The 18,222-nt window shown below is 48.1% G+C and overlaps 7 protein-coding genes across 7 annotated transcripts; 5 read left to right on the forward strand and 2 right to left on the reverse strand.

Annotated features, from left to right (window-relative positions):
• Positions 1–454: 454 nt before the first annotated feature.
• Positions 455–2,906, forward strand: DFJ58DRAFT_750541 (major facilitator superfamily domain-containing protein; the record flags this gene model as incomplete). Its single annotated transcript, XM_041387747.1, has 13 exons — positions 455–977; positions 1,042–1,117; positions 1,172–1,242; positions 1,290–1,498; positions 1,559–1,598; positions 1,653–1,870; positions 1,923–1,959; positions 2,015–2,043; positions 2,090–2,162; positions 2,213–2,436; positions 2,498–2,580; positions 2,639–2,755; positions 2,825–2,906. Exons 1-13 carry the CDS (start codon positions 857–859, stop codon positions 2,904–2,906), a joined length of 1,380 nt encoding a protein of 459 aa, XP_041235391.1. The 5' UTR covers positions 455–856.
• Positions 2,907–3,687: 781 nt separating this feature from the next.
• On the forward strand, positions 3,688–4,848 carry DFJ58DRAFT_267624 (major facilitator superfamily domain-containing protein). Its single transcript, XM_041379561.1, has 6 exons — positions 3,688–3,980; positions 4,045–4,120; positions 4,173–4,243; positions 4,304–4,512; positions 4,571–4,610; positions 4,665–4,848. Exons 1-6 carry the CDS (start codon positions 3,857–3,859, stop codon positions 4,790–4,792), a joined length of 648 nt encoding a protein of 215 aa, XP_041235392.1. The 5' UTR covers positions 3,688–3,856; the 3' UTR covers positions 4,793–4,848.
• DFJ58DRAFT_267616 (uncharacterized protein) lies at positions 4,767–6,056 on the forward strand. The gene is made up of 8 exons (XM_041379560.1): positions 4,767–4,883; positions 4,932–4,974; positions 5,030–5,058; positions 5,105–5,177; positions 5,227–5,450; positions 5,512–5,594; positions 5,642–5,758; positions 5,827–6,056. Exons 2-8 carry the CDS (start codon positions 4,938–4,940, stop codon positions 5,906–5,908), a joined length of 645 nt encoding a protein of 214 aa, XP_041235393.1. The 5' UTR covers positions 4,767–4,883; positions 4,932–4,937; the 3' UTR covers positions 5,909–6,056.
• A 562-nt stretch (positions 6,057–6,618) lies between these two features.
• Positions 6,619–7,822, reverse strand: DFJ58DRAFT_824499 (uncharacterized protein). Its single transcript, XM_041392150.1, has 4 exons — positions 7,651–7,822; positions 7,424–7,594; positions 7,317–7,372; positions 6,619–7,208 (listed from the first exon to the last, which is right to left on the reverse strand). Exons 1-4 carry the CDS (start codon positions 7,663–7,665, stop codon positions 7,103–7,105), a joined length of 348 nt encoding a protein of 115 aa, XP_041235394.1. The 5' UTR covers positions 7,666–7,822; the 3' UTR covers positions 6,619–7,102.
• Positions 7,823–10,164: 2,342 nt separating this feature from the next.
• On the forward strand, positions 10,165–12,217 carry DFJ58DRAFT_736899 (major facilitator superfamily domain-containing protein; the record flags this gene model as incomplete). The annotated part of the gene is made up of 13 exons (XM_041386873.1): positions 10,165–10,285; positions 10,349–10,424; positions 10,480–10,550; positions 10,615–10,823; positions 10,883–10,922; positions 10,977–11,194; positions 11,246–11,282; positions 11,331–11,359; positions 11,410–11,482; positions 11,532–11,755; positions 11,816–11,898; positions 11,957–12,073; positions 12,133–12,217. 13 exons carry the CDS (start codon positions 10,165–10,167, stop codon positions 12,215–12,217), a joined length of 1,383 nt encoding a protein of 460 aa, XP_041235395.1.
• Positions 12,218–12,795: 578 nt separating this feature from the next.
• DFJ58DRAFT_848405 (uncharacterized protein) lies at positions 12,796–14,025 on the reverse strand (the record flags this gene model as incomplete). Its single annotated transcript, XM_041393630.1, has 6 exons — positions 12,796–12,856; positions 12,987–13,064; positions 13,139–13,334; positions 13,381–13,495; positions 13,607–13,643; positions 13,922–14,025. 6 exons carry the CDS (start codon positions 14,023–14,025, stop codon positions 12,796–12,798), a joined length of 591 nt encoding a protein of 196 aa, XP_041235396.1.
• Positions 14,026–15,436: 1,411 nt separating this feature from the next.
• DFJ58DRAFT_873781 (aspartic peptidase domain-containing protein) lies at positions 15,437–17,125 on the forward strand (the record flags this gene model as incomplete). The annotated part of the gene is made up of 7 exons (XM_041394380.1): positions 15,437–15,921; positions 15,970–16,098; positions 16,150–16,326; positions 16,352–16,475; positions 16,531–16,664; positions 16,716–16,834; positions 16,889–17,125. The coding sequence occupies exons 1-7, from the start codon at positions 15,612–15,614 to the stop codon at positions 17,123–17,125; spliced, it is 1,230 nt and encodes a 409-aa protein (XP_041235397.1). The 5' UTR covers positions 15,437–15,611.
• Between the last annotated feature and the right edge of the window lie 1,097 nt (positions 17,126–18,222).

Consider the following 18,222-nt stretch of genomic DNA (forward strand, 5'->3'; position numbering starts at 1 on the left):
GATACTAGTGACCTAAAAGAGAAACAAGAGAGTACGGAGTGTATCAAGGGTAGTTATGGACATGAGCGGGCGGGCCCGAACAGGTCTAAAAACGAGTACACTGGTTCAGTGTGCAAGCATAGCGCATCGGACGAAGCTCTTAGCTGGTTGATAGCAAAGATAGTTGATGTTGGATCGAGAAGTTGTTTGATGCAGTGCGACCTTGACCCGGGTTATAACTGGAACCGTTTAACGAGCGGTTTGAGACGTATTGTATCTGACCTGATGCAGTCCGGCCTTAACCCGGGTTATAACTGGAACCGTTTAACGGGCGGTTTGAGACGTGACCGTTTTGGGACGGCCAATTGAGCGACTTGACAGACTGTCATGATTCATCGTCTATTCCAAGAGGTGTGGGAATCTACATTTTAGAACACTGGCGTAACTTCGAACACGCATTACGTAAACGATAACTGAAACGCCTGAAAATTAAATCAGGGAAGCTGCGTGAAGCGATCGATCAGCGGATCAAGTGAAGGTGATGAGATCAACGGAACAACTAAGCTATCAATGTGCGTGAGGTATGTGAACAGCCGTACGAGTTCGTTTGGCGGGCATAGAACCAGCAGTTATCGTTTACGTAGTACAGACCTGTACACAGGAGGGGAGGGGGCGTGTTCGACGTTACGCCAGCTCAGTGTTCTAAAACTTTGTAGATTCCCACACCTCTTGATTCGTACCTTGTTTGCTCAGGAATTGGATGATACCGCAGGAACCCGCATTGAGCCCGCGTTATCTTTCAACGTGCAAATGCCAGTGATACAGTCACTCTTCCGCGCTATCAGCGAGGCTCAGCTCGCGATCCACCACCGTGACGATGGTTTCAGAAGAAAGCACTCTGCTGGTGGCCACCGCGCATGAAGCTATTTATGACAGATTCGCGCCACATAAGAAGAGGTGGATCGTGTGTCTTGTTTCATTTGTGGCTTTGTTGCCTAGTGAGTATTGGGAGTTAAGGTGTACTGCTGATGCAGAGGCGCAATATTGATGAACATTGGTCAGTGTTCGTCAAAGCAGCGTTCTTGCCTTCCATCCCTCAGATAGCTAAAGATCTCGACTTGACGCATGCTGTCGTCAGGTGCGTGTTGTATGCTCATTTGGTGTAATATTTGATAATCGAGTGATTTCCCAGCCTGACCTTCAGTCTATCGATCTTGGCGAGTGCCGTCGGATCATTGGTTTGGGCTGCTTATTCGTCTTTCTGTGCGTGCATAGCGTGTGAACTCGTGGTACTAACAGCAGTCTCGCAGATGGACGCCGATCGATATATTTGTTGGGGATGCCGTTTGTATGCGTCGGGAGCTGTGGCGTTGCATTATCGACTTCGTTGCAGAGTCTGTTATTCTGGCAATTCTTGCAGACGTTTGGATGCGCTGGGGCGTTGTCGCTGGGGACTGGTGTGATTGGTGACATTTATGAATTGAGAGAGAGGGGAACTGTTATCGGGGCATTCTTTGGTGTGAGGGATCATGATGATTGAATGGTTTTTGTCGGTTTGATATTGATACACCTATCTCAGGTCACACTTTTCGGGTACGCTGTTGCCCCATTTGTGGGAGGTAAATATATTCTGGATGTTTATGACTGCTGACTCTAGTAACGCATTTGAACAGGTTTAGCGACACAGTATTGGTCCTGGCGCAACTTGCACTACTGTCTTGGTGCATGGGGCTTGCTCGAGATGCTTCTGGTATACCTTTCGTTTCCTGAGACGAGCCATCCCGGCACACTGGGGATTGATAAAGTAGCGCGCAGGAGGTGGATCCATATCACATGGGTAAATCCTCTGAGCAGTCTCTGGTTGCTTCGGAGTCCGAACCTATTCGCGGTTGTGAGTTCATTTACCATGCGCTAGTACAGACTCTTAATTCTGTGAGATGTAGATGTTTGCGGCGACTCTGGTGCTCATCAGTAGCTATGGTGTGTTGATACTTATTACTGACCGTGCAGTGCATTCTCATATGAAACAATGTAGTTCTCCTCCTACAGATGGCGTATACTGTTGTAAGTTGACGATCGTCTTCAATCTCGCATCCTGATCGCGGTATAGGGCATCCGGTATGGAATCACGAACGATGCCATCATCGGGGCATGTTTATTCCCAAACGGACTAGGAAGCTTCAGTAGGTGTGGAGCATTGTACTCGCAATCCACTAACACGATCTTTTAACAGCCGGATCTCTGGTTGCTGGCCGCCTATCGGACATTGTAGTCAGAAAATGGCAGGAGAAGCGCAGAGGAGTGTGGTGTCCTGAAGACCGCTTGAGAGCAACGTGGATCGGAGGGCTGATCATGGTCCCATTATCTATTGGGGCATCGGGGCTGATCACGACATATATTGAGGGCTCGATCGGCCTTGCGCTGAATATATTGTGTCTTTATGTGAATGGAGTGGGGGTAAGTCTTGCCAGCTAGATCCTCTCACCCCGTGCATAAAGTAATTCACTGATTTTTATAGGTCGACTCGGTGTTGAGTCCCATTAGTTCTTATAATGTGGATGTGGTGCATTCTAGAAGCGCAGAGGCCGCAGCTGCTCACATGTCAGTCTCTATGATATTGCGTGACTATTAAACTTGAAATTGTTGATTTCCCTGTCAGGGCGAGCAGGTGGCTCGTTATATCTGCTGTGACTGCCCTTGTCATTCCATCCATTGAGCGCATAGGTGTTGCGTGGACGAACATCATCATGGCTATCCTTGCGGTCATTGGACAAGGGTAGGGGTCTTTTTTTCACTACAAGATCTGGGATACTGACATAGAACTGCCTCGAATTTTCTTTTGTAGGATCATTTACTTGACGATTCGTTATGGCGATCGCATGAGGGCAAGCGTGGATGTTGGTTTCTCGACCATGGAGAATAATTGACAGATCGATCTTTGTTTCTCTGAAGGGAAGTAATGTATTATAATCAATACACGTGGAAATGTATATATACTCGTCGTCATTGCCAATGGGCTGATCTTTCATAATTTATAACAGCTCAGAGCCGCCTTGAGCGAAGCCGATGCACTACGCCAGACGCCGGAGGTGGAATTGACCTAATCATGTCAAGTTGGCAACAACTGGACGTTCAATTATACCTGGAACTTCGTGCTGGCAGGGGTATGTAGCAGCTTGCGACAAATCATGGACTGACATCTTATGTATGCTTCAGGTTAATCACTGGTGAGTAAATCTGAGAGGTGAGGTATGCGGTCGGTTTCTCTTCGGTGGCTTGAGTTGGGTTGATACCATGATCTGTGCTAGTTGCTAAGTGCTCGTTGAATGCTCTACAAAGTTAGCGCTCTTTAAAACCAACAATAGACCGAGGGCGCTGGCAAAGATTTTGAACATCTTGCACCCTGTGAAAGACTCGTCGGGAAGAATGGGGAAGAGCACATGTTATGAGTGGTATGTTAAGATGACTCGACCGGGGACCCGAGGTAGGCTAGATATCCCTTCATTGATAGACAGACCATATAGACGTTCGTTCTCCTTATTTAGAACAGATGCTAAAAGGTTGTGTAAAGCAGTTAATGCAAAGCTTCGAGTCAAGGCGTAAACCATAGCTTCGGCGCTACACGCCGTAAGGGTTAGGTTAGCGATCCCAATTTGGTAGCTTATATCATTGTTTGGCTGCGACTTGACACACCTTTTCAGAACTTGACATCGTAAGAATTGAGCACGCGACTTGTGATATCCATTATCCATTACATACAAGGGTCCCATCGTACTTTGTTTGCTTAGGAACTGAACCCGCATTGAACCCACGTTATCTTTCAACATGCAATCGCCCTTCCGCGCTATTACCGAGGCTTAGCTCGCTATCTACCGTGATGATGGTTTCAGAAGAAAGCCCTCTGCTGGTGGCCACCGCGCATGAAGCTATTTATAACAGATTCGCGCCACATAAGAAGAGGTGGATCGTGTTTCTCGTCTCATCTGTGGGTTTGTTGCCTAGTGAGTACTGGGAGTTAAAATGTACTGCTGATGCAGAGGCGCAATGTTGATAAACATTGATCAGTGTTCGTCCAAACGGCGTTCGTGCCTTCCATCCCTCAGATAGCTAAAGATCTCGACTTAACGCATGCTGTCGTCAGGTGTGTTGTATGCTCATTTGGTGTAATATTTAGTAATCAAGCGATTTTCCAGCTTGACCTTCAGTCTATCGATCTTGGCGAATGCCGTCGGATTGTTGGTTTGGGCTGCTTATTCGTCTTTCTGTGCGTGCACAGCGTGTTGTGAACTCATGGTGATGTTTGGTTCTAACAGCAGTCCCGCAGATGGACGCCGATCGATGTATTTGTGGGGGATGCCGTTTTTATGCATCGGGAGCTGTGGTGTTGCACTATCGAGTTCGTTGCAGAGTCTGTTATTCTGGCGATTGGTGCAAACGTTTGGATGCGCGGGGGGGATGACGTTAGGGCATGGTGTCATTGGTGATATTTATAAATTGGGAGAGAGGGGGACTGTTATTGGGGTATTCTTCGGTGTGAGGAATTATCATGATTGAATGGTTTTTCGGTTTCGTTCTGACACAGCCATCTCAGGTCACACTTTTCGGGTATGCTGTTGGCCCGTTTCTTGGAGGTAAATATTTTCTGGATGTTTATGGCCGGTGACTCTAGCGATGGACTTGAACAGGTGCGGCGACGCAGTATTGGTCCTGGCGCAATTTGCATTATTCCATTGGTGCATGGGGCTTACTCGAGCTGCTTCTCATATACCTTTCGTTTCCTGAGACGAGCCATCCTGGCACACTGGGGCATTGATAAAGTGACGCGCAGGAGATGGATCCATATCACATGGGTAAATCCTCTGAGCAGTCTCTGGTTGCTTCGGAGTCCAAACCTATTCGCGGTTGTGAGTGCATTTACCGTGCGCTAGCACAAACTCTTAATTCTGTATGAGATATAGATGTTTGCATCGTCTCTAGTACTCATCAGTAGCTATGGTGCGTTGATTACTATTACTGATTGTGCAGTGCATTCCCACATAACAGAATGTAGTCATCCTCGTACCGATGGCATACACTATTGTAAGCTGATAATCGTCTTCCATCTCGCGTCCTGATTGCAGTATAGGGCATCCGGTATGGAATCACGAACGAGGCCATCATCGGGGCGTGTTTCCTACCAAACGGACTTGGAAGCATCAGTAGGTGTAGAGCATTGTACTCGCAAACTACCAATACAATCTTTAACAGCCGGAGCTCTGATTTCTGGCCGCCTGTCTGACATTGTAGTCAGAAGATGGCGGGAGAAGCGCAGAGGAGTGTGGTGTCCCGAAGACCGCTTGAGAGCGACATGGATTGGAGGGCTGTTCATGGTCCCATTATCTATTGGGGCATCGGGGCTGATCACGACATATATTGGGGGCTCGATCGGCCTTGCGCTGAACATATTGTGTCTTTATGTGAATGGAGTGGGGGTAAGTCTTGCCAGCTAGATCCTCTCACTCCGTGCATAAAGTAATTCACTGATTTTTATAGATCGACTCGGTGTTGAATCCCATTAGTTCTTATAATGTGGATGTAGTGCATTCTAGAAGCGCAGAGGCCACAGCTGCTTACATGTCAGTCCCCATGATATTGCATGACTATCAAACTTAAATCCTGTCAGGGCGAGCAGGTGGCTCGTTATATCTGCTGTGACTGCTCTTGTCATTCCATCGGTCGAGCGCATAGGTGTTGCATGGACGGACATCATCGCGGCTATCCTTGCGGTCATTGGACAAGGGTAGGGGTTTTTTTTCACTGCAAGATCTGGGATACTGACATAGAACCGCCTCAAATTTTCTTTTGTAGGATCATTTCCTTGACGATTCGTTATGGCGATCGCATGAGGGCGAGCATGGATGTTGGTTTCTCGACCATGGAGAATAATTGACAGATTGATCTTTGTTTCTCTGAAGGGAAGTAATGTATTATGTGGAGCACAGACAGGAGAGCCACGCGAATTGGTTCCGCGGGATCAAACGTTCCGTCCTTACATATTGTAGATATGTGGAGCAATATACTCGTCATCATTGTTGATAGGCTGATCTTTCATAACGGCTCAGAGCCGCCTTGAGCAAAGCTGATCCACTATGCTAGACGCCGGAGGTGAAGTTGACCGAGAAACTCAATCTTGTCAAGTTGGCAACAACTGGACGTTCGATTATACCTGGAACTTCAACGTGAATGGCAGGTGTATGTAGCAGCTTGCGGCAAGTCATGAATTGACATCTACGTATGCTCCAGATTGATCAGTACATAGTGAGTGAATCCGAGAGGTGAGGTGACATGTGATCGGTTCCTCGGCGGTAGCCTGAGTTGGGTTGATACCGCGATCTGTGCTTCGCTGAATGCTGTGGGCATCTACAGAGTTAGCGCCCTTTGAAACCAACAATATCATACCATCCTGAACACAGACAGAGGGTGCTGGCAAAATTTTTGAACATCTTACGCCCTATGAAGGACTCGTTGGGAAGAATGGGGAAGAGCACATGTTATGAGTGGTATGTTAAAATGACTCAGCCGGGGACCCGAGGTAGGCTAGACATCCTTCCATTGATAGACAGACCATAGACGTTCGTTCTCCTTATTCAGAACAGATGCTAAAAGGTTATGTAAAGCAGTTAATGCAAAGCTTCGAGCCAAGGCGTAAACCATACAAAGAATAATGGTGTCGTAAATTGAGTGCACTGTGCGCCAGGAGAAAAATATAGATGAATAACCTACGGCCAGCCGCCTTCCTGCAATACCATTCCACCAAAAAAGAAACAGATGAATGATTTATACTGTCCGACAATGTGTGAATCCGTGTACATGAGCTCCGCTTAGAGGAAGAGAGTGAGGCAGCCCGCCATAGAGACAAGAAGAGTAAGCGATACAGCGATGTTCTTGATGGGAGAAGCAGACCCAGAGCTTGTGCAGGTTACTAGTAGGCAGGGGCGTCAAGCCAATCAGCTGCACCAAATTCGGGTTATCTAAATCCCTCTTCTCCACCAAGTTCTACGACATCCCAGCTATCCTCCTCCAGGATACATTCGCTCCTCATTCCCCCATTGCCGGCTTCTTGCACTGAACGTCCCGGCCATAGTCATGCCACCCGAACAGGACTAACAGAAATAGCTAGAAGGACCTGAACCAAGTCGAGTGTGAACGAGGGAGGTGTTGGAGACAAGAGGAGCGGGGTGTGCAACGAACTATAATGATATCAATTAGAGAACGCCAAATTTAGATGACAGAACGAATAAACAATAAGGCAGGAATCGAGTGCCGAAGGCTTCAAAGATTAGTAAAAGGAAGCTTACCGCCCAAGCTCTCCGCGACAACATACAGCACATAAATTACCCAATACATCGCCTACCTACTTCGGATAAGGGAATCCGACGCCTTGGGTATGAGCGAGAAAACACACGTTGTAAAGAAGCACGGCAAAGCCGGTCGTGAATGATTGGGTTTGGGAGTGGGCTGGTGCCTGTTCTGGAGCCTCTGAGTCAGTTAACGATGTAGGTGTATATGATGGCAAGGAGGAGGGAGGTGTCGATGATGCTTTGGAGGTTAGGTGCAATGGTGTTCGGTTGTCCATCTATGCGTGATGCGAAAAAGTCAAGCAAAAAATACGGTAAGTGACGAGAGACGCACTTTGCCCATGATCATTTACTCCCTCGTCCTGCATCGATCCGAGGTATACCAACCCCGAGTCTTCTGCCGGCAAGACACAAAACTTCATAAGATAGTTTGATGCCTAGGTAGAAAGTAAGGAGTGTGAACATTTGAGAATTGAAGATGAAAGGTTGGCAAAAATGGGCCAGAAGACAGAGCAATGGTGGAAAGAAAAGACACGTGAAGCAGTACATCCAATTGTACGAGACCCTGCAAGCACCTAGAGAATATGGAACATGATTTGGATAGTGAGTTCCACCTATTTTAATTTACACCGTTGACCACCCCAGTACGCCAAAGGCAGTTACTAGGGGACGAGGAAAGCACCAAATATTCACGTACTCTTCGTCGAACAAACGGACCCGGTATTGTTTACTTTGTCCCTAAATTCGCATGCAACAGGACCAATGCCAGCCGTTGATACAATAGATTGTGTCAAGTTTATTGTGCTTGGCTTGAAGCACCATAATCGCGACACGACCTATACCCTTTGAGCACGTTCCCGAGTCAGATGGAGGCTCCGAAGATGAGAAAAGTGTTGCATAACATGCATTTAAACCCCGCTGGACGGGGCGTAGCTATTTTGATGCGGTCCTGCCGCGCCTGCCGCAGGTCGTGACGCGGGTGTGACGCGGCATTCACGCGGCTACTAAATGCGCTAGTGTAACTCATTCCTATGTTCTATACTCGACTCTCACATCAAGTTGAATGGGTTCATGATCGTTCCTTCGTTGATTTTATTCACCATAGGCACATATACTACAAGCTAGTCATCAGCTAATGACTATTTTCTTGGCACTGACGAGCCTTGACGCGGGAAAGTTGTCTCAGACGCTTTGGCAGGGTCAATGACTTCACTAATTTTTTTTGACGCGTGTGACCTGAGACCGATAATGCTGTTGACAACCTTTGAGGAGCGCTCTTGGCAGCCTCTTGCTGCATCTTCGAGTTCGGCTTGAGAACGTGGATCCTCGGAGTCGCAATCGGTCCAGAATGTAATGAATGGTTGAGTAAATCCCACTCATTCAGCCTTGCTTCATGAGTCGATTACATTACCTGTTCTACTTGTCGAATTTGAGTTCGCAAAGAGCATCAGTGAAACGGCGCACCCGAGCGGTCATAGCAGGAAATCAGGTCCCCAACCAGCGGTTGATCTGAACGATTTTGATCCCCTCTCTCACTGGAATAGAAAAAATTGAATACATGTTGGATTAATTCCTAGAGTATGGTGCACTCCGTATCTCAAAGCACTCACAAAAGGCATGGGTATATAGATTTTCAACAGCGCGATACCAGTTCTGCCCTAGGACCATAGGAGTGGAGGCTGGAGTAATGATTTTTTGGAGTGCCACTGTCCGTAGAATGCTTGTATATCTAACTTACTAAGTGACACTGACAGTTATTGAAATGAGGTTTGACGCGGCATGTATAGGTGTGACGTGGCATGGATGAGGTCTGACGCGGCCGTGACGCGGCATTGACGTGGCACAACTTGATTGACGCGCCTGTGACGCGGCACTGACGCGGCATGTGCTATGCTTGACGCGGCATAGGAAAGTGTGGAAGTTTACATTAGTACAGAGGCTGCGAATATGTTGGAGAGAACTTGTCGTGGTGTGAGTAGTGCTTGACCCAGCCTGACTGAAGCTTGACATGGCATGGTTGGGGGGGCTTGACGTGGTAGTACAGAGTACAGAGGCTCCCGGACTTGATCAAGTGGGGTCGAGACTTGACACAGTGATACGATATTTCACACTGCTGTCTGAAAACAAACGTTGGATCAATGATTAGATCGATCAGAGACAATACAATACAAACACAAGAGGCACAGAACATTCCCCAAGAAGTACGAACACGGGCCGCCAGGATCAAGCAAATTGGTGAGAGGTGAATGCTGCATTTCAGGGCCTGTACGCAGATGGACACTCATATATTGATCATTAGCGAGGATTCAAAGTGTTTGGAATTCATTTAGAGCGACGTAAGATAGTGTTTGAACATAATCTGTACCCTAGTATTTGTGACGGGGCCACGTCACATAAGACGCGTTACGGGCGCGTCACGACCGCGGCAGGCGCGGCAGGACCGCGTCAATTTCACCTGGCCCCGCTGGACGTAGCCGAACTTGACGCAGCGCTGGCGAAACCGATCTCCATTATACATACCAGTGTCCTAATCCACATTAACACAACCCTTAGCAGCCAATGCACTCGACCATGTAATGTCCATAATGTCCGTGGGAGAGATGACGGTCAAAGGAGCGGAGCTGGCTACGTGTGATGACGCAGGCTAGAAAAGGGCCCGACCTGGTCCTTGATTTCCGGCTCCCTCTCGGACGCTAGCACACACTTCCATTCCAGACTCTCGTGCTAGGCTCAGACTGGTTTGGCGGGATGAACGTAATGCAGCGTCTTCGGACCCGAGCATCATGATGTCATGATATATAACTCTTCCGCGCAACTTTATGTGAGGTCGCGCCCGCAATTCACTGTGATGGTTTCAGAAGAAAGCCCTTTGCTGGCGTCTACCACGCATGAAGCTATCTATGACAGGTTCGCGCCCGACCAGAAGAGGTGGATCGTATTTATCGTCTCTTTTGCGGGTCTGTTGCCTAGTGAGTGCTGGCAGTTAGAGTGTACTGCTTATATGGTGGTGTGATGCTGATGAACGCGAACAGTGTTCGTCTCATCGACATTCGTGCCTTCCATCCCTCAGATTGCTAAAGATATTGGCTCGACACATGCCACCGTCAGGTGCGTGTTGCATGTTCATCAGGTGTAATATTTTTTGGATTGAGCAATTTTCCAGCTTGACTGTCAGTCTGTCGATCTTGGCGGCTGCTGTCGGATCATTGGTCTGGGCTGCTTATTCGTCTTTCTGTGAGTGCATCCATAGTGTGTCGTGAATTCGCCGTAGTTTCGATTCCTAACTACAGTCCTGCAGATGGACGCCGATCGATGTATTTGTGGGGCATGCCATTTTTATGCGTCGGAAGCTGTGGTGTCGCGATGTCGACTTCATTGCAGAGTCTGTTATTCTGGCGGTTCGTACAGACGTTTGGATGTTCTGGTGGAATACCATTGGGTGCTGGTGTTATCGGTGACATTTATAAATTGGATGAGAGGGGGACTGCTATTGGAATATTCCTTGGTGTGAGGGATCCTGATGATTGGATGCTTTTGTCGGTTTGGTACTGACTTGGCTGTCTCAGGCTGCACTTTTTGGTTTGGCTGTTGCCCCGTTTCTTGGAGGTAAATATATTTTTGATGTTCATGCATGCTGACTCTAGCGATATGTTTAAACAGGTGCAGCGGCGCAGTATTGGTCCTGGCGCAATTTGCAGTATTCCATTGGAGCATGGGGCTTGCTCCAGATGCTTCTCATATACTTTTCGTTTCCTGAGACTAGCCATCCTGGCACGTTGGGCATAGGCAAACTAACGCGCAGAAGATGGATCCATATCACATGGGTAAATCCTCTGAGCAGTCTCTGGTTGCTTCGGAGTCCGAACCTATTCGCGGTTGTGAGTGCATTTCCGTGCGCTAAATATAACTCTTAATTCTCTGAGATTTAGATGCTTGTGCAGTCTCTGGTACTCATCAGTGACTATGGTGCGTTGATATTGATTGCGCGGTGCATTCTCACATGAAACAATGTAGTTCTCCTCGTACCCATGGCGCTTACTATTGTGAGCTGATAATCACCTTCCATTTCGCATGCATCCTGACTGCTGTATAGGGCATCCGGTATGGCATCGTGAACGAGGCCATCATCGGGGCATGTTTCCTCCCAAACGGACTGGGAAACTTCAGTAAGTGTACACTACGGTAATCGCTGTTCACCGACGCTATCTTTAACAGTTGGATCACCGATTGCTGGCCGCCTATCTGACACTGTAGTCAGGAGATGGCGGGAGAAGCGCAAAGGAGTATGGTTTCCGGAAGATCGCTTGAGAGTGACGTGGATCGGAGGGCTGTTCATGGTCCCGCTGTCTGTTGGGGCGTCGGGGCTGATCACGACATATGTTGGAGGCACGATCGGCCTTTCTTTGAATTTATTATGTCTTTTTATGAATGGAATGGGGGTAAGTCCTCTCAGCTACGTTTTCTTACCTGTGCACGACGTAATTTACTGGTTCTTACAGGTCGACTTCGTGCTTAGTCCAATTTCTTCTTATAATGTGGATGTAATGCACTCTCGAAGTGCGGAGGCCACAGCCGCTAATGCGTCAGTCTCAATGATATAGTGCGGCTATCAAAGTTGAACTCAATCATTTACCTACCAGAGCGGCCCGGTCACTTATTATATCCGCTGCGACCGCTCTTGTCATTCCATCGATCGAGCGTATAGGTGTCGCGTGGACGAACATCATTGCGGCTATCCTTGCACTCATTGGACAAGGGTGAGTTCTTTTTTTGATTGTAAGATATTGAGGATACTTAGCTTTATTTTTCTTCTTAGGATCATTTTCTTGACGATTCGTTATGGTGACCGCATGAGGGCCAGTGTGGATGTTGGTTTCTCAACCATAGAGAACAATTCATAGATTGATCTTCGTTTGTTCGAAGAGAAGCAATGGATTAAAACTAAGATTTGTGGATAATACATTCGTCAAATTGCCAATAGACTCATCGGCTCGGGGCCGCCTTGAGAGAGGCCGATGCACTATGCTAAACGCCGGTGGCGCAGTTCACCAGGAAGCTTAATTGCGTGCTTAGTCCTGGTGGACGCAAATCGATTGGCCGCATTGGGTGCAGCAGGCACGCACTCACAATCTGCAATACCGCTAGATGGTTTACCCGTCACTTTGATTTTGTCTGCTACGTATCTATCTGTTGAACGCAGCGATAAATAAGGTAGCATGTACTAGTGGTCAATAATCTTTATCTTTGCATCTAGTCCTTTTACTGTTGCCTTGTTATAGATGTCTTTCTGTGCCGCCCATCGTCGGGTTGCTGCCGTGAAGCAATCACAATAGTACTCCGCTATCCCGAGTTGGCGCATGGGAATGTGTATAGGACATCTCGCTCGCCGGAGGAGGATAAAGTAGGCGCGATACGTCAATGAAGTATGGTCATCAATGAAGCGCGCGATTTCATTGCATTCACTGTGAGCCAATAACTACTAGCCTACCAATACTATTTTAATGTCATCTCCAGCTTTACGTGCAGGGTACCATCGGAGTCTACATATTTGGTGTTGCTAAAACAACGCAATCAGTTTAAATCTTGGAGAAGGGTCACGAGATGTGATGTGCCGGATTGGTAAAATGATGGTGCTGATCGAGCTGAGGAAGCGGGAAGAGAGCGACTTACTCGTCCATCACCCAGTCGGTTGACATCTCCCAACAATAATTGATACGAACGAGGTCCTTGCCGCCGTCGTATTTTATCCTAAAATTGGAGAGCAAATACAATGGCATCAATACGCTATGACTGTAGGTGAGTCGTAAAAATTTAAAGCTTACCCATGAGGTACAAGTATATCTGGTGTACTGTTTATAAATTGCAGCGCTGGAGATGGGGTGGCACAGCCAGGTTTCTCGTGGGCCTCGATCACGATCACACATATTGGATACACCGGAAAGCTGTGCTGAGAAAGATTAAATCCAATGTGGCATTTTCCGTTAGACTTCATGGGAATTTTCAACGACCATATACGACCTGCAGGTATTGGTGTCATCCTCAGAGTGAAAAATGGACCACATACCCCCCGCAACAAATTCTACACTTACATCCCGTGCAATGCGGATGCGTTTCTGGAACTTCCTGATCCGGAAATGAGCAACAAAGTGGTTCTCGCCTAGTCCGTCCCCCGATTGCACCTGAACGTCAGTCTGGTGGACAACCTAAAGAACGTCTCAAAGGCCCGTCCTTGGCTAATTAGTGCACCAAAACATTTGGTTGATAATCTTTTGGTGGGCATCACTACTTACGATTGGTATTTCCTCAAATTTAACTGTGCAAATAGTGCTTGATCATTGGTTATCATGCACGCAAGACGCAGGTCAGAAGAGCAAACGGACGAAAGTTCGGGCGTGAATTTCAGTAATGCTGTAAAGGCTTCTCGCCGTTCGTTCACGATTGCCCAATACAGCGCCGTGTGCCCTTCGATGTTGAAGTGTTTGCAGGAAGTCGGAGAACTCTGCAGCTGAGAAAGTAGTAGAGCAGGCGTCGACAATTGGGGGCGACAGAGAAAGGGGTCAAATCAGGGGCAGAGACAATGTCAAGGATGCAAGTTTGAAGAGTACTTGCGGAATCTTGCAGGTGTAGATTCGGAAGTTGTGGAGTATGGGGGAGGTGCATTGGACACGGACTTGCTATCATCAACAACTTTGGATGATTTAGAGCCCATGATGGAGGTGTGAGATGGAAAGGTACTATAGGGGTTGCTCGCGCTAGGACAGACGGACTACCAAATAGTACTACTTCCAGATTATTGGCCAAGCAAAGGTAACACGTCATATGCATGATCTTCTGCGACAACGTCACTGTCAGTTCCTCTGCCATGGTGTTAATTGTCATGATGAGGAAGGTTGACAGTGGATATCTTGACGTAGTCGAAGAGTCGAGCGCGGGGCGGAAAATTCTGTGAGTCGACTGTCGGTAGAGTGGTCGACAACGCGGCCTAGTTGATCTTCCAAAGCTTTTGAGAGGTGTGAGCACAGAGCTCGGAAGATGTCTCGTCACCAACGCTGCTGAGCGTTGCCGAGCGGAGTTCGAAAGGACCGCAAATTTCTCACCTTAGAACTGTGTCCAGACTCCGAATTGGCTGGGCAGAGGCTGGGCAGCCTGGGCCATGCATATGCGTGGGATTCGCGCGAGATTTTGATGCCAGCTTCGCGCCTGGAAATTGTCGGTCCCAGCTCCGTTGGGCTTTGCAGTCCTACTAGTGTCGGCAGCCACGATTTCACGGCAACCGTTCTGGCAATGATTCAGGTGATCATCATGACCAAGTACTTTACGGTTGCTACTGTAACTCACTGCTTCACAAGCACATGATGCTAGTATCTTTGACGGCTCCCGTTGAGCTACTTAGTAGGCTGCTGAAGTGCTCGAGGGATGTAGCGCGAATAATTACTAACCGAAGTATGTGAATCAGACGATGGCATATGCGCCTGCCGGGCTTATTACCAAACGGAAGGAAGACGGGGGTCCCGACGGAGAACAAGTACTGCCAGGATGCTGCTGGGGCCTGGGCACTGACCACTAGCTAGTGGCATGTATCATTCATGCAAAGTCATGTGGCCCTAATTGCCCCATTTCCAAACGGCAGTGATTAAAGCAAGATATCGGTACCATCATGTTCACCATTTGCCACGAAAAGTCTCTCACCACTGTCTTGTCCGTTGTTTTCCATCTATATCAAATTTCTTTCTTCCTCAGAAAAATGGCCCCCGTTAGTCGCGAGATTGATACCCCAGGAATCAGTTGCGGGGCATACGCTCCGAGTCCAGGGAACTTGATTCTCCATATCTCCTTGACAGCAACACCACGACTAAATCTTTGTGTCGAGCCTATTCACATCAGTGTAACGAAATTTTCAAAGTGACATCATCAAGCTCGGGCGCCATTCTTCCTAGCAATGATGTACTGCGAACGACCGAAGGTGGACTCGTCATGCGCGAGCTTCACAATGTAAGGTAAGCACTCCCTAACCATGGTCCATGAATAAACTGGGGGTAACAGCGCATCCTCATGGATGCCGCAGTTCCTCTTACTCACGGCCAAAAACAGGCTACCCGTCCCGCTATGTCGGTTTTCATCCAAGGTGTGCGCACAACGAGTCGATTTTTTAGTTATTCCTGTCGTCATTTTTTCACGTAAGGGGGCGCGTTCCATACGGTTCAGCCTTCTGAGGATGAGATTAACCATGTGCTCACCTTTCAGTACAGTGTTTCAGGTTTACCAACACATATATAATGAGCTTTGAAATGTAGTATGATCATTAGCCTCCAGCACCGTTCAATCATGTTTCCAGCTGCATCCCTATTGACGACTCTCCTCCTGGCCTTGTCCATCGCGGCATCGCCTGTTGAGATCCGCAACTCCCCCATCACCCTCCCCATCGCCAGGAGGCTAAACACCTCTGGTGGTTCCATCAACATCTTGCAGCACGATCAATCTCGCGCGGCTGCCCTCAAAAATGTCGGCGAAAACACCCTCAACCGTCGTACTGGTAGCATTGCTGTGACAAACGATGCTGTGGGCTACATTGCAGCAGTCGGCGTTGGCAGCCCCGCCACAACCTGTGAGTTCAACACTGAGGAAACATACGGCTGCTGATATATTATTGCAGACAACTTGATTGTTGACACCGGTAGCTCGAATACATGGGTTGGCGCCGGCACTGCGTACGTGAAGACCAGCACCAGCGTCGACACTGGCGAGCCTGTAGAAGTTACCTACGGTTCTGGCTCATTCTCTGGTATGACATACAACGATATCATAAGTTGAAAATACCTACGATTATCTATAGGAACTGAGTACACCGACACCGTCACTCTCGGTAGTGGGCTCACCATCACCGCGCAGTCGATTGGTGTTGCTGCTACTTCGACGGGCTTCACTGGTGTTGACGGTATCATTGGCATCGGGCCCCTAGACTTGACAGAGGGGACCCTGACAGATGAACCGGACTACGACGATCCCGACTGTCACTGACAACCTGTATAGCCAAGGCATCATTTCTGAGATAGTTGTTGGTATCTCTTTCGAGCCCACCACTACGGAGACAGACACCAATGGAGAGCTCACCTTCGGTGGAACTGACGCTACCAAGTACACGGGCGACATTGCATACACGTAAGTTGCTGCAGCTCGGAGATCGATCCAGACTGACAGTAATTGCTTATTTCAGTCCTCTCACCACCACCTACCCTGCATCCTACTACTGGGGTATCAACGAGAGCATCACTTACGGCACCACGACCATCTTGTCTGAGACGGCTGGTATTGTTGACACTGGCACTACCCTCATCCTCATTGCCACCAGTGCGTATCTCAAGTACAGCGAGTGATCTTAATCTGATCAGTGTTTAATAGACGCCTTCAGCAAGTACGAGTCTGCAACCGGTGCTACTCTGGACAGGACGACTGGTCTTCTCCGCATTACCACCACCCAGTACGATGCCCTCGAGGACCTGAACTTCAATGTTGGCAGCGTACGTCCTTCCTGTCTCGAGTCTTAATACCCGTTGTTCACCATTTTGCACTAGAACACCTACGCTCTCACCGCTAACGCCCAGATCTGGCCTCGTGCCCTTAACACCTACCTTGGTGGTAGCGCCGACTACATCTACCTCGTTGTCAACTCCATTGGCACTCCCAGTGGTGAAGGTCTCGACTTCATCAACGGCTACACTTTCCTTGAGCGCTTCTACTCCGTATTCGATACCACCAACTCCCAAGTCGGTTTTGCCACAACCGCCTACACGGATGCCACCACCAACTGATGCAATTTTTTTCGTTGGGTATTGGGTATTTGTACATCATAATATAGCATTTCTCACAACCTATGGTCCAAATTGTCTTCTGGAAGCATTTCTGGAAATAACTGTGACTGGAGTCGTAGTTGAACATTCGAATGTTAGCTATTGCTGTCCCACGAAGACACCCCAGTCCCCCTTGCCCGAAATCGTGAGACCATCCACCTAGCGTAAACTGATCAATCCAAGTCTTTAAGCATCTAGATTCAGAAAGTGCTACAGAAAGGAGGAATGATCTTCCAATAATCAATCTTGGGGACACTGATTGTTCAAGCTCTTCCGTGAGATATGTATCTATGCCGATACCAGCGAACTGCAACAATGAATGACTGTAGTTACAAACCGTTGATGTTTTGATCACGCACATATGTAACGTCGACCAATGACAAGTTGGAGAGAAGAAGAGCTGCTCACAAGGAAGCTGATGGTCTGGTAAACAGGTACGCGTGTGCCAGCGTGCGGTCGATGGGTTCTTGCATTCTTTGCGAGTGCGCTCGAGAGAACTTAAAAATCACACAACCCAGCTGCGTTGTCGCCAGCTTGTTGAGCGCAGTTGAACGTGCTTTCAAGTTTGAAATGTCACCTTGAAATTAAAGACAAGCTTGCCATTGGCCCCCTCCGCCAGGGCAGATTGTCCCGCGTGGGCAAGCCAGCATGCTTTGGTCAATTACTAGACGGGGTAGAGGCGTGGTGGAGGAATGACTCGGAGTCATGGCAGCAACGAGCAGCAGGAGAACCGCTACAACATGAATGATCACACCAACAGAAAGATGCAGTGCATGAGGCGGTATGGTACAGCAGACGGTGACAGTCATCGAGCTACTTAAAAGATACTAGCTGCAAGCATCACTTGTTGTTCTTTTCGATCGTGTTGTAAATGCGAATCCTCGATTTGATGCGAAGAGCACTCTGATTGTTTAGCACATAGTCATCAGTGTTGATGGTATGTATAGTACAACCGCAGCTCGGCTGCGGCCCGCTCCGGCTTGGCGTTCATCAGTTTGCTTGTATTTTGGCTATCCTAGTGAGCCAGGCTATTTATGTACAGTTTGGTTTGGTCTGTT

The sequence above is a fragment of the Suillus subalutaceus genome, assembly GCF_016647625.1.
Source record: "Suillus subalutaceus strain FC151 chromosome Unknown DFJ58scaffold_303, whole genome shotgun sequence".
Lineage (NCBI taxonomy): Eukaryota > Fungi > Basidiomycota > Agaricomycetes > Boletales > Suillaceae > Suillus > Suillus subalutaceus.